Source organism: Copadichromis virginalis, linkage group LG5 (assembly GCF_057382275.1).
Source record: "Copadichromis virginalis isolate Kocher_CV1m ecotype Utaka linkage group LG5, C_Virginalis_male_GT1.1, whole genome shotgun sequence".
In the NCBI taxonomy this organism is placed as follows: domain Eukaryota; kingdom Metazoa; phylum Chordata; class Actinopteri; order Cichliformes; family Cichlidae; genus Copadichromis; species Copadichromis virginalis.
Genome location: NC_140622.1, coordinates 19636236 through 19649666, shown reverse-complemented (window position 1 = coordinate 19649666; position 13431 = coordinate 19636236). Strand labels below are relative to the sequence as shown.

At 41.6% G+C, this 13431-nt stretch overlaps 3 protein-coding genes across 3 annotated transcripts; 1 reads left to right on the top strand and 2 right to left on the bottom strand.

The window, feature by feature from the left end:
* Positions 1-123: 123 nt before the first annotated feature.
* Positions 124-6771, bottom strand: LOC146709512 (sorting nexin-5). The gene is made up of 14 exons (XM_085456503.1): positions 6557-6771; positions 6220-6330; positions 5984-6091; positions 3891-3951; positions 3652-3776; positions 2188-2271; positions 2033-2107; positions 1907-1937; positions 1639-1726; positions 1473-1512; positions 1304-1390; positions 1056-1145; positions 829-894; positions 124-697 (listed from the first exon to the last, which is right to left on the bottom strand). The coding sequence occupies exons 1-14, from the start codon at positions 6560-6562 to the stop codon at positions 560-562; spliced, it is 1110 nt and encodes a 369-aa protein (XP_085312629.1). The 5' UTR covers positions 6563-6771; the 3' UTR covers positions 124-559.
* A 239-nt stretch (positions 6772-7010) lies between these two features.
* LOC146709511 (dnaJ homolog subfamily B member 9-like) lies at positions 7011-8314 on the bottom strand. The gene is made up of 2 exons (XM_085456502.1): positions 8017-8314; positions 7011-7393 (listed from the first exon to the last, which is right to left on the bottom strand). The coding sequence occupies exons 1-2, from the start codon at positions 8246-8248 to the stop codon at positions 7098-7100; spliced, it is 528 nt and encodes a 175-aa protein (XP_085312628.1). The 5' UTR covers positions 8249-8314; the 3' UTR covers positions 7011-7097.
* Positions 8315-8809: 495 nt separating this feature from the next.
* zc3h10 (zinc finger CCCH-type containing 10) lies at positions 8810-12615 on the top strand. The gene is made up of 3 exons (XM_085456500.1): positions 8810-8870; positions 9247-10535; positions 11585-12615. Exons 2-3 carry the CDS (start codon positions 9390-9392, stop codon positions 12095-12097), a joined length of 1659 nt encoding a protein of 552 aa, XP_085312626.1. The 5' UTR covers positions 8810-8870; positions 9247-9389; the 3' UTR covers positions 12098-12615.
* Positions 12616-13431: the final 816 nt, after the last annotated feature.

Below are 13431 nucleotides of genomic sequence, written 5' to 3'. Positions count from 1 at the left end.
CCAGAATCATTTCAAAAAGGCCAACACAGGCTGTCCTTGCTGCCATGTCCTTGCAGAAGCAGTCAAACCAACTGATTAATGATCCAGGAGTAAGAAACACACACAGAGGCAAGCAGGTACTTTGGGAATCAATTCATCACACTTTATTTTGTGTGACCCCAGCTGATGTACTGGCTAGAGAGCAGCACAATACATTCTCAGCACAAACGCAGCAGTGTAATATAGAACACATAAACCTTCGCTCACGCACGGCAGTGTTATTGGATGATGAAACCCACTGATAAGATCTCAAAACAATCATTTCTACCTGGATTTTATTGGAGTGAGTACATCTTAATAGAGAATGGGGGAAAATAAGAAAGCGCGCGCGCGTGTGTGTGTGTGTGTGTGTGTGTGTGTGTGTGTGTGTGTGTGTGTGTGTGTGTGTGTGTGTGTGTGTGTGTGTGTCTCAATAAAGCATCAAACTGCAGCACAACACAGTGAAGGACAGGTTTGGGTTGCCCCGTGCTATGATTAGATTTACTGAGGATGCTAATTTGAGAGGGTGCCAGAGAGGTCACTAGGCCATTCCCCTAAAGACTTCCAGATGCTGGTTGAACTGGTCAGCACTTTCTTTGGCTGTAAGAAGTTGCTTTTCACACCAACCAACCAGAGCCTGCTGCAGCATTTCCACGCGCGCTCCCTGAAAACGTACAATCTGAAAGAATCACGTCACATCAATATTAATAGATGCAGAAAATGCATGGCAACAACATGAATTCAGCAAACCAATCCACTGTGGAAAGACACGTGAAAGTGTGGAATGCAGTTATTTATTGTGGACTTTACCTCCTGCTTAGCCACTCCAGAAGTGTGCTCAAACTCAGTCTCTGCTGCTTTCTTCACTTCTTCCATCTGATGAATATGAAGCGCATGTTATTATCATTAAGTCTACATCAGAAAGCCCACAACAAATGCTGTTTCCTCTTACTAACAGATACGTTGCTGACACCTGCTGGTTACAAGAAAATGTGCAGATCTGACCATGCTTTTAAAGTATGGGTGCAGACACTCACAGCAGCCTTCTTTACAGGTTTCGCCTTCTCTACGTTCCTTTGGGCATTCTCTAACTCCACTAGTTTGCAGGTTCTCCTGAAGAGCATCTCCTTTATTGGACATAATAATTGTGTTACACGCTGAACAATTTAGTCACAATATTCACTCCAAACATGTTGCATCTAACCAGAAATCTAAGATTCAATATAGGAAGGAAGGCAGCATGTATACGATGAGCATGAAATGATTGCAGAACTAGAAAACACACCCTTTCCGCCTCCTGATAACGTGACTCGAGGTCCAGGCCCAGTCCAAGAGTGTTCACGTTGTTCTCAGCAACACTCGTCATATTTTTCTGCCCACACACAAACACACGATGCGGCAAAGCACAAGTGCACTGCTGTTTGTGATGCTATTAGAAAAAACAAACAGCTTACCTTTATAGATTCAAACACTTCTGATAATTTCACACAAACCCTGTAAGAAAAGACACATATATACATGTATGCAGCTTTATCACAACTTATATGAATCATTCAGATGCTTTTCCTTTGAATACACATGATAATGGTGTGAGTCCAGTACTAATGTTTTTTTTCCAACCTAGAGAAAGCCTGTTTGTCAGGATCCTCGCCTGGTTCCACGCAGAGATGCAGAGCAGTTGAGAAGTGTCCACAGGCCACTGCTATTTCTGCAAGCAAACAGAGCACTCTAATACAACACATTGGATGAATTCAGCTGACACTGAGCCCCAAAAACATGTGTACATAACACCATAATTATCATCTGCTGAATCTGATCACACAAATCTTAAACAACATCGACGGATCAATTCTTTTTCTGTGCTTTCACACTTATATAATTTTCTTACTTTGCTCTGTTGCCACCACATCTAGGAATTTCTGCAAGAAGAAGGGAAATGTTTGGAAATCAAACTAAGAAAAGGAGACGACGACGACAAATAAACAGACCGAGAAGCAATAGGTGACCGTCTCACCTCAGCTGCAGTCTTGGTGCAGCCGGTTAGAACGAGGTTATGATCCCGTTCATTCTGAAAGAACTCATCCACATCCTGCAGACACGTTGATAACAGCATTAACCCCCCACTTTCTCTGGACACATTCTGCCTATATATGAGTCCCAGATGCGTACCTTATGGCCTTCTTTTCTCATCTCCTCCACAGCTTGACTCAGTCTGTTGAAAATGTTCTTCTTTACTTTCTGTCTGCCTGGAGGCTGAATGTAAGGACATAATAAAAGCTTAAATCATTTATCATTACACAGAATATCATAACATATCACAGCAAATGGCATTTTGTTATAAATGTCCATTGAAATATGCTGGTAAAATGTACAAGCTGAAAACTATTAAAGCTTAATAAAATAAACGTTTGGCCAGAATTCGACACACAGGAAACAAACGTATCATCGAGATGTAACACACGCAACACTGACTTTATATATTTCAAGATACTACGTTCCTTCTACATGTGTCTGTACAAGTCTTGTGCTGACCCTCATTTCCTGATATTTTGTGTCCAAGTAGCCAGACTTTCTTGTCATTTTTAAGGTTGTCCTAAGCAATAGTTCTCCAGGCTTTCTGAAAATCTTTGAAAGTTTTTCTTTGGGCACTGGTTGCTTTTTCACTCATTTTCAGTACAGTCCTTGTACCTGACCATATTAAGCCACTTATGAGTGGCCTATGAATAATTCAAGCATAAAAAGAGCACCTAATTCGAGGGTTGAACCAGTGTTGGGGCTACTTGTGACAAAAACATGTCATTTGTTTCCACTTCTTCAGCTGAATTAATGAAAAATATCCAAAGATAACAGTCTGACAGGCCTCAGTGGCAACAGTTCTTATAAAGTGAATGTCTATAGCCAATGTAAAACATGTAAAACAAGGTGGAACAAAAGGAGGGCAACATCCAAAGAAGAGCTTTAAATGTCTTTAAAGAAATCTGGACAACTGAACACTACTTGAAGAAATGATAAGAAAGCTTATCTAAGAGAGTTCAGGCTGTGTTGAAGACTAAAGGTTCTCATATCAAATAGTGACTATCAATCTTTTTAGAATTGTACAAACTCTGCTTTGGCTTTATAGACTGTATTTCCATGTATGTTTGTGCATTTGTATGACAATTTTCTACCTTCTTTACACTACAAGCCACACTGACCACAGTTACAGTGCTTCTTATTGTATATGCAGTGCTATCAGCATCACACACATCTAACCACTGACCTGATTATTAGACACCCTGCTCTAACCCAAACAACCACCTTCTTGTAACAAGAACTGTATGCTGGCTATTTACAGGGTGATATCTGACTGATGTGAATTCATCAGTAGAGGTTACATACGCAAACTCTCACCTTTTTAAAAAACTTTTCTTTTGTGGATACAATCTCATTTGGAAGGCCATATATATTTATATATAAAGAGCCGAATGAATGAGTACTGTCACATGGATCTCTATCACGTTGGTGAAAGTTTAACCATTTATTGTCAGTCTCCCGCATCACAAGGTTTCACGTGACAACCTGTTGTAACATGAGATTCTAGCTCTAAAGTTGAAGCTTGGCAAAGCTGCCAAAAAGCTGTTTCTGTTCACTTACATCCGAGCTGGTCAGAAAGACCTCCACGGCTTTATTTTTGCTGAGTATGCTGTGTGCAGCAACCTGCTGCAGGAACGTTTCTAATGCTTTACAGTAGGGCTGACACTCTCCTAAAGCAAGGAAACCTGCAAGCAAACTATTGACATTTTAACCACACCACTTCACATCACATTTGACACTGTACATCAGAACTGGGAAGTGTTTGTCTTTGTGCACAGGCAGTCTTCAGATGTACTCACCAAGCTGTTTTATAGATCTGGGAGATGCATTCACCTGGGGCTTTGCAGGAAGAGGAGGGAACTTGAAAAAGAAGACAATATTATTTTATACAAAATTTTTTATCCCATTATTTGTCTCTTAAAACATGTCTTAAATACGAGCTTGTGAAAGTTTCGTGCATTTCGTTAGCTTCATAGCATAATTGCCTAAGTCATTTGACTAAGTCAATGACTTAGGCACTTATGCTATGAAGCTAACGATTTTAAAGTTACTCTGTGCTTAGATCCGTTGTGATATGCAAACTCTATGCACTATATCAGATATTACACAATGTGCTTGTGTAATACATTACAAGGAACATCAACACACACTGTCATAGTAGGAAATAACATAAAAAAAATACACCCTGATGGTGTACTGTTGACTTTCTTTGAAAAAAGTAGTCCCTACATTGTTTACTTAATTCCCCACAGTACTGGGGCAGCTGGCAAAAATAGCAACGATAAAATCAGTTGATTACAAAAGAGGAGGACACAGGAAGGAAAAGCAGGAAGGACTTTAAACCACAAAAGCAGTACAATCATAGCAAGAAGAAAGTACGCTCTTTTAATTCTTTACATACCAGGACACAATAAAAGTCATCTGGTCCTTGGCAGGTTTAAATAATTTAACTTTAAACTCATCATTATCATTATTTAAACACAACCTCAAATACACAACAATACATGACATATTACACTGTGTCTTTATTCATTTAACCTTTGTGTGGTGTTCATGTTTTGGCTACTCAGCCCATGTTTGTGGGTCTGGGTGAATCCAGCGCATTTTGGGGGTTTTGAATCTATGCAGCCATAGAACTTTGTGTACAAATACTTAACAGATGTTCACTTTATCCCAGTTCCAAGAAATTCATCAGAATTGCATCAGCAATAGTGGTTGCTCATCAGTCTGGGAAGAGTTATGAGGCTACTACCAGAGAATTTGAAGTTCATCTTTTTTTCTGTGAGAAAGCTTATTGACAAGTTCAAGCCATCTGCCAATATTCCCAGGAGTGGACATCCCACCCAGCCCACCAGGGCTGACTGCAATCTATGGAAAAATCTCAAGAGCTAGCCTTTTAAATGTTAAAGGTCAGGAGTAAATTTAGAAAAAGACTCAACAAATATGGGTTGTTTGGAAAGTTTGCAAGGAGAAAGCCTCTTCTCGCACAGCTCAGCATTGTTGCATTAGTACAAATCACAAGACTTTGGGAACAATATCCTTCAGACAGACAAGGCCACAGTGGAGATGTTTGGCCATAATGTGCAGTGCCACATTTGGACAAATAAAGTCAAACACAGTATATCAAGACAAACACCTCCTAACAACTGCTAAACATGGTGGTGGAGGAGAGATGCTTTTTGTACACCAAAGAATTCTAGAGTCAGATGTGAGGCCATCTGTCCAACAGCTAAAAATGCCCCAAACTGGGTCCTACAACAGGACAATGATCCTGAGCACAGAAGCAAATCTGTGACAGAAGGGCTAAAAAGGAAAAGAAAGAAAAGATGTTACAACGACCCAAAGTCCAGACATCAGCCTGACCTAAATGCTGTGGTGGGACCTTAAAAGAGCTGTGCATAAATGAATGCCTAAAAATCTTGATGAAATTACATTATAAAGAAGAATGGGTCTACATTTCTCCACAATAATGTAAAAGACTGACAAAGTCTTACAGAAAAACATTATTCCAAATTATTCCTGCCAAAAGGTGGTTCTACAAGCTATATAATCAACGGTTGTACTTAGTTTTTCTCACACTGCTTCTGCTTGGCAGAGTTTTTGTTACATAAATGATGTCATTCTGTAATATGTCATGTGCTATTGTTCATGTGAGGTTGTACCTACCTGATTGAAGAACTTCTAAGGACTGGATAATTTATTATATCCTGACATTCAAATACAAGAACTTAAAGAGGGTTTACTTTTTTTTTTTTAACCACGACTGTTTCTTGGATAGAAACACCACACAAATTCAACATTTGTGGCACTAAAGCCACCAGTACTCCAGCCCTGACCCTGTTACTGTCAAATAAGCACATACAAGCTACATTAAAGAATAACAAGTACTGACTATGACTCCCTGTATTCCTGGCACATCCCCCTGAGAGAACAAGTGCTGCTGCAGCCATTCAAAATCCTCATAGGTCCGGTCCACATGGTATTCCCCTGTACCAGAGAGCTGGAACAGAAAGGAAAGACAACCAACTGCTTTTGGAAAATCATAATTCAAATAAATAAGCTGACAGATTCTATGGTTCTTGTGTCATTTGCCTGGATCTAACCAGATGACAGTCTAATGAATCTCACCTTTTGAGATACGATGATAAAGGTGAGAGTGTCCCCGTCTTTCAACACCTCTGTAACTTTGATGCTGTCGTCATGGACACTCAGAACAGATGCAGTTTCTTTCACTTCTTCCTGCAATTAAAAAAACAAAGCGGTCAAAAGCAGTACAGCACAGCAGAAGCAGTCTAATGGTATCTGTACAGGCTGAGATTAAAGTCGCTTTCATGCTCAAACTAAATTTAAAGGGAGAAAAAAAATGTAATTCAGCACACACTGTACTCATGTCTGCGAGGAGTAAACGCCTGTCACATGACACTCAGAGGCTTACAAATCCTGCAAAATCTACAGGCATACTCACCATCATTGTCAGCTTTGCAAACTAGCAGTCTGTCTTTTATCTGCCTTTGTGGTTTGTCCTTTTAGCGTGATAAAAGTACATAAAACTGGAAAGAGCTCTTGCCTGTTGCCTTTTAGTCTGCTCGAGCTCCAAGTGTTGAGAATGCACAGGATATCCTTTGGGTCAAAGTGCACAATGGTCCCATGAGAAATGGAGTAAAACTGTGCCAAATCTAAAGTGCTGGCGCAAGGAAAAAGATGAGTAAATGGCGTGTGAGTAACTCTGGACCTTCGACACACCCACACAGGAAAAGTGGCATAACGGCTCAGTCGGTTATCTAGCAGCCAGCCTTACAACCCCACAGCTGCTGAATTTATAAGTGAGACCATAAAAGGGGGAAGAATGTAAACAGGTTCAAAGGGTCTGTTTAGGTGATTTTTTTTACATAATGAATACAAGAAACAGATACTGAGAGAGCATTTTAGACAGAATACTTTATTATTGATAAAAGAAAACATGCTAAAAGGTAACAGTCATTCCAAGCACAGGGAGAAAAAAACTTTTAGAAGTAGTACTCTTCTTCATATTCATCTGGATCTCCAAAATAAAAGCTAAATCTTTCCCCTTCAAAACTGTAGTGATCATAACGACCATCCTCCTCATCCTCTTCCTGGTGAAAGCGCCACTGTCCACCAAAGAGACTGTCATCAAAGTCGTGGAAGAAGTCTGGGAAGCTGAAGTGGAAGCTTGTCTGATACTCATCCTCAGGCTTGAGTAGGTCCTCATTTTTCAGGAAAGCTCCGTGGCCCACATGGTCATACGCCCTCCTTTGCTCCTTGTTTGAGAGGACTCTGTAGGCTAAGGAAACACAGTTAGAGGGGAAAAGGTCAACTTTGGTGATGGAGGGTTGTGGTTGCAAACAAGCAACCACAACGCCTCGGCACCTTGCAGTCACTGACTCAATTATGAACTAGTCTGTGTACCAAAGTCCTCTAGAGTCAAATAGTAAAGCTAAAGCTGCCCAGACACCAACCTGTGTGAAATGTTAGAGAGTAGTGAGCTACATTTAACTAAACTAGCAGCTTAACTTCATTTTGCAAGAGCCAGCTGGCCTCCAGTTATTTACATCTTTTTTTTTTTTTTGATGGGAATAGCAAGTACATTTTTGCACTTTTGCCAGGAAGAACAGCGGTTTTTTTAATCAGGGGGATTTTTTTTTCTGAAATCACACATTCCTTTAGTTTTTAACATAATTTTTAATTTAATTTTAACTATTTTCAAACCTTTTTTCTGAGTAGTTTCAGTTAACTAAACTCCATTTTGTGGCTTTGTTGTTCCTCAGCTTCTTCCAGAGTGAAGTAATTTTCAGTTTACTACAAAATATTATACTAATGATAATGATGATAATAGTAATAAAACTCCTCACTTATTTACACTGTAAAATGTAAACGTTTCCGTGTGTCGGATGAAGCATCCTTTACCTTCAGCAATCTCCCTGAAGGTCTTCTCAGCATCTGCGCTCTTGTTCTTATCAGGGTGGTACTTCACGGCCAGTTTTCGGAAAGACTTTTTTATCTCGCTGTCCGTTGCTGTTGGCTCAACATGAAGAGTGTCGTAGTAATTTCTGTTTATCACTTCGGACAGGGCTTCAGATAGACAGAGCAGCAGAAGCATGCAGAGTCGCAGCCAGTAGGAAGCACCTTGCGCTGCCATGTTGAGGAGCGCCCCAGCACAGAGAGCGTGAGGAGGAACTCAAAACAAACGTCGTCATGTGCACAACAGTTTATCTGGAAGTGTGGCAGACCTTGTGGTTTAGCGTCTCATTTTCATATCCACACAACGCCGTAAAGTCTCCAGTCAGCACTGCTTGTAGTAAAAGTACACCAAAAGTATCAGTTGTTGGTGTATTTACGACAATTTCTATGGAGCTTACGACAAAAACTGTGATACACGGGCACGAAAGAAAAAGTGACCTCGTTCACAGACTGTGCAAGACTCCGTGAATCCAACTTTACGTCGTGCACGAAATTATTTCGTGGTTTTAAAAATGAACAAATTGTGAACACGCTAAGGTGGTGTTCCGCATTTCCACCAATAGAGGGCAGAAAATCCCAATCAGCGAAAAAATAAGGAAGACGCCGGCGCTCTTCTTCGTTGGTATTGAAAGCTGCATTAAGAAATGTGGTAAACAGCACCAGGGCCTCGAGGAACCGCTAAAATAAAGCAAGTTTTTTGCTTTTGTTAGCAGCGGTGTCTGTTGACTCAGTTAGAGGAAGTTGTTTCTTCGTGGAAGCTTCTCAGCTGTACTTTGGAACCTTCTCTATCCTTCGATTTGGTAAGACTGCAGTAGTACCCAGTTAGCTAGATGTTCGCTAGCCATTAGCTACCCAGGGTAGACGACGGTTTCGTAGTAACATTTAGGCTAACTTATTCTGGAATATAATATAATACGACAGAGTATGCATTATTTACTGGTTGAAATCAGTTCCATTCAATTTAGTTGATGTTTTGTTGTGTTTTACCAAAGAACCATGTAAACAGAAGCAGGGCTATTTATTGTTTACGATGTGTTGTCACGTGCTAAATTTCTGTCCTTACCTTGTCTAAGGTAATCATATACATGTCCTGTTGTCTTACATGCCGATATTCAAATCTCCCGTTTTAGTTCTATCGCCAGTATCTCATGCTGGGTTCGTGTTTTTGTCTTGCAGGTAATTAAACAGCAGATTGCAATACTTCGAGTGTGAAGAAACAATTAATGACTACTTCTGTGTATGTGAATGTTTGCCAGCTCACATTTGCCAGTCCCAAACACACATGAGTGCTCCTTTCTCCTTGAGCTGGGCCGAGCGCCATGCCTGACCGGGACAGTTCCTACCTGTCAGGTGGTGGTGGGAGTGGTGGTAGTCTGGGTGAAGAAGGGGGACCCGGGTCTGGTTTGGCAGGGAGTGCAGCAGAGGGCAGAGGAGGTTCGGGAAGTAGTGTCGGAGGAAGCGTCTCTGGCTCTGGGGGTATGGGTGGAGGAGGAGCGCTCGGAAATGGCAACAGCTATGGGAACGGTGGAGGCCAAGGTGCGGGACTGGCCTTGGATGGCGTCTGCCGGGACTTCATACGCAATGTTTGCAAGAGAGGAAAGCGCTGTCGCTTCAGACACCCAGACTTTAACGAGGTACCAGACTTGGGAGTGCAGAAGAACGAATTCATCTTTTGTCACGATCATCAAAATAAGGAGTGCATGCGCTCCAACTGTCGCTTTGTCCACGGATCCAAAGAGGATGAGGACTATTACAAGAAGACGGGAGAGTTACCTCTCAGACTAAGAGGGAAAGTTGCTGCACGGCTAGGCCTCTCCCCCATGGATCTCCCCCATAGCCGTGGTGAGGTTCCCATCTGTAGAGACTTCCTGAAAGGAGAGTGCCAGAGGGGCAATAAATGTAAATTTCGCCATGTCAAAAAAGACTGTGAATATGAACCAACCAGGGTTGGAGTGGGTGGCGTTATGGGGCCAGGTGTCAGTGGCATTGTGAATGCTGTAGGAGGCATGGGTGGAGGAGGAGGTGCTTGCGGAGGAATGCAGGGACTTGTGGGAGGTGGCGCAGGGGGTGGAGGTAATATGATGGGGACCGGCTGCCCTGGCTTGGGTGGTTGCAGAGATCCAGGTATCTCAGGTCTTGGAGGAGTAGGAGGAAGTGGAATGAGTGGGTGTCTGTCCATAAGTTCATCTGGACAGCGACGTTATGACAGGAGCACATGCTCAATGTTTGATCCTCTGGTTGAAAGTGGTCTGTTTGATGCTGGTTGCCTGGAGACCTCTATGGACCACACCACTTTACAGTTAAAGAGGCGACGGTTGGAGGGGCTGCGTCTGACAGATGGGAGTGGAGGTGGGCTCTACGAGTTGGGAGTTCAAGCCACCTTGCCGCCTCGTCCTCTGGAGTACAGATTTCTAGAGGAAGAAAATTCCCTGCTAAGGAAGAGAGTGGAAGAATTGAAAAAGCAGGTAGGTATAAGAATCATAATATGACTTCCTGGGAATGGAGTCATGCCACTGATGCAGAATGTAAATGGCTTCAGTCATTTTTTTTTTTTTTTTACTGAGATACATGCAAAACAAGCATTGCCAAATTCCAACTAAACGGAAACTTTATCGAGGTGTTTTATGACACATCCTGGAAAGATTTTTCAACATGACAGGTTCAAAGAAAACGCCGATCCAAACAGCATCTCAGCGGTATATCCAAAAATCCACCAGAATGTTCGTCCCATGTTTGTTAGAAGTGTGATTAGGTGTCTGCTGACAGACTTGTATATTAAAATCCCAGCGATCAACAGTTTACATTAACATTACAATAAATTTTTAAATATAAGGTGAAAGCAGTTGGTGACAAAGGGGGACTTTATTTCATGTAGTTACAATTAAGCAAACTTTGCTGATCTAAACAAAGAGTCATCCAGGAACCTATTTATGTGTTGCTTCTTTGGAGGATGCTAATGACACATTTTTGTGTTGCTGGGCTTTTTTTCAACATTTAGATCCCATCATATCAGATGGGATCGAAATGTTGGAAAAGAACCCAGCAACACACTGTTAAAATGGTCAATGTTATTAGTAAGAACTGAGATCATCTGATGTCCAAAAGCACAGAGTTTAGACTGCTGTAAATGCTCTGCCTATTGAGTAGAATGGTGGACTTGAAGGGGAATGAGCTGAAATTGTTACTGAAGAGTTAATATGAAGTGAAGCTGTGCAGGAGTAAATGGGGAAGAATTTGTTTCCCCTTTAGTCACCTGACAAAAAGGCTCACTGGATGTTTTGGGGGTAAAAGGAAAAGACACTCTGTAACATCATGAGACACGCAAACACTCAGATTCTGCCGTTTTTAGCCTTCTGTCTCTGTAAAACTATGTGATAAGTTAACACGAAGTGTAAGACTACTTGTAAATGATTTCCTTTATATCTTTGCGTATTTCAAATATTTAATGTCTCTGTGTTTCCTGTCATGAACTTTCTGCCTGTTTATACTAAACTCTTTCTTATGTGTTTTTCAGGTTTCCAATCTCATTGCCACAAATGAGGTTCTCCTGGAGCAGAACGCCCAGTTCCGAAGCCAAGCCAAAGTGATGACACTGTCTTCAACTCCCGCACCCACTGAGCAGAATCTGGCGCCCCCCGTAGGTTCAGTGAGTTCCTACAACCATAGCATCGCCCAGACTCACACCACCTTGAGCAGTGCTCCATTACAGGCTCGGCCAGTCACCCAGCAAGACCTTGTAGCTCCCGCTGGTGCCCCTGCAGCCCCCCAAACCAATGCAGCCCCACCCACAGCTCCTCCACCACACCTCAATCCTGAGATAACCCCCCTCTCAGCCGCCCTCGCACAGACCATTGCCCAGGGAATGGCACCCCCTGTTTCTATGGCGCCAGTGGCAGTATCTGTGGCACCTGTGGCAGTGTCCATGACTCAGCCGATTCCCGGGATCACTATGAGTCACGCCACCACCCCAATGGTGTCGTACCCAATTGCAAGTCAAAGCATGAGGATCACAACCCTGCCACACTGAATGATTGCAGGGGCTGCAATACCAATGAGTCGAACTGGAAATGTACTTGAACTTTAATGGGTTTTGAATTTTTACACAGATGGATTTTTTTTCTGTGTATGAGACTCAGAAGACGTTTGAACAAAGAGAGATGTGTGATAGAGACACTTTGTTTTCTCCACCAGGGGTCAGGATAAATGCTTATCCTTCCCTAAATCAGAACTTTGTTCTATGGCAACGTTACAAATGTTGAGGGTTTTGGGGTTTTTTTGTTTTGTTTTCGCAGATTGACTGACACAATCCCTGGCAAAGGTCTTTGTACCAAAGGGATCTTTTCATACACACATACACTAAAAATGACAAGACTTAAAACTCATGCCGTCATCTGTGGTGTGTGAAATGTGAATCGTTTTGGCAAAGCTGCAGCGTTGTCCATCTAAAGACATTGGAAACAGTTTGATTGTTCTGGTGTAAATTAATTTTGGTACTTTGCACATTTGAAACAAAACCAACAAAAAAAAAGAATTACAACCACTCAACAGTGAATCCTGTGTTTTCTGTCTTTTTACAGTTGCTTTTTTATGTTTACATATGTCATAAATGGATATATTTTCATGTTGAAGTGATATGAGTGCTCATGTTTATATCCTGTTGGTCTAGTTGTTTGGGAGGAGTCATGCTGTGTAAACTAGAGCTTAATCTCTGTTTAGTAACTTCATGTGCGTGTGGCTCTTTAAACAGCTAAAGTATCTGGTGTTGACTTCACACTCTGGGGCCTGGTGGGAGCGCTTCAAGTTGTATTTAGTTACTGTCAGTTTAGTATTTATGTAATCACGGCAAAGCAAATATTTCTGAAAACAATTACTTCAAAACCAGATATTGCACCTTCATACTAAACATGGTGCAACCAAAACATATTCTTTAATCAGAGCATTATTTTGGGGAAAGTGGTTCAAATGCAAGCCCGTACTAGCTTTTAAAATACACCCACTTTATTAGGTATGCTTGTTTAATTGTTCATTCATGCAAATGTCTAGTTCAAAGTGGGCATTGAAATTGGCAGAATAAAAAGTTGTAAAGTGGTTGTAAAATAGTCAGATGTCGGAGCAGAATGGCCAGACTGCTTCAAGCTTTAAGGAAGGTAACAGGAAATCAGAAAACCACTTTTAACAACAAAGGTATGCAGAAGAACACCTCTGAAAATAAAATAGTGAACAGCAGCAGATGATATCACTCCAGCCAGCAAAGGTCAGGAAACGGTTTGAAATTTGCATGGGCTCATCAAAATTGTACAACTGAAGTTTGGAAAGTATTTCCTGGTCTCATGAGTCTCGATTTTTGCTGGTTTGTAGGAT

What these genes read in the sequence shown, in the direction of transcription:
- zc3h10 (XM_085456500.1), top strand. Translation starts at nt 9,390, where the DNA reads ATGCCTGACCGGGACAGTTCCTACCTGTCAGGTGGTGGTGGGAGTGGT. An exon ending in TGGAAGAATTGAAAAAGCAG is followed by an intron (nt 10,536 to 11,584) that starts GTAGGTATAAGA and finishes TGTGTTTTTCAG; the next exon opens with GTTTCCAATCTCATTGCCAC.
- LOC146709511 (XM_085456502.1), bottom strand. Translation starts at nt 8,248, where the DNA reads ATGGCAGCGCAAGGTGCTTCCTACTGGCTGCGACTCTGCATGCTTCTG. An exon ending in CTTCAGGGAGATTGCTGAAG is followed by an intron (nt 7,394 to 8,016) that starts GTAAAGGATGCT and finishes GTGTTTCCTTAG; the next exon opens with CCTACAGAGTCCTCTCAAAC.
- LOC146709512 (XM_085456503.1), bottom strand. An exon ending in GCACCAAGACTGCAGCTGAG is followed by an intron (nt 1,938 to 2,032) that starts GTGAGACGGTCA and finishes TTCTTCTTGCAG; the next exon opens with AAATTCCTAGATGTGGTGGC. An exon ending in GACAAACAGGCTTTCTCTAG is followed by an intron (nt 1,513 to 1,638) that starts GTTGGAAAAAAA and finishes CTTTTCTTACAG; the next exon opens with GGTTTGTGTGAAATTATCAG.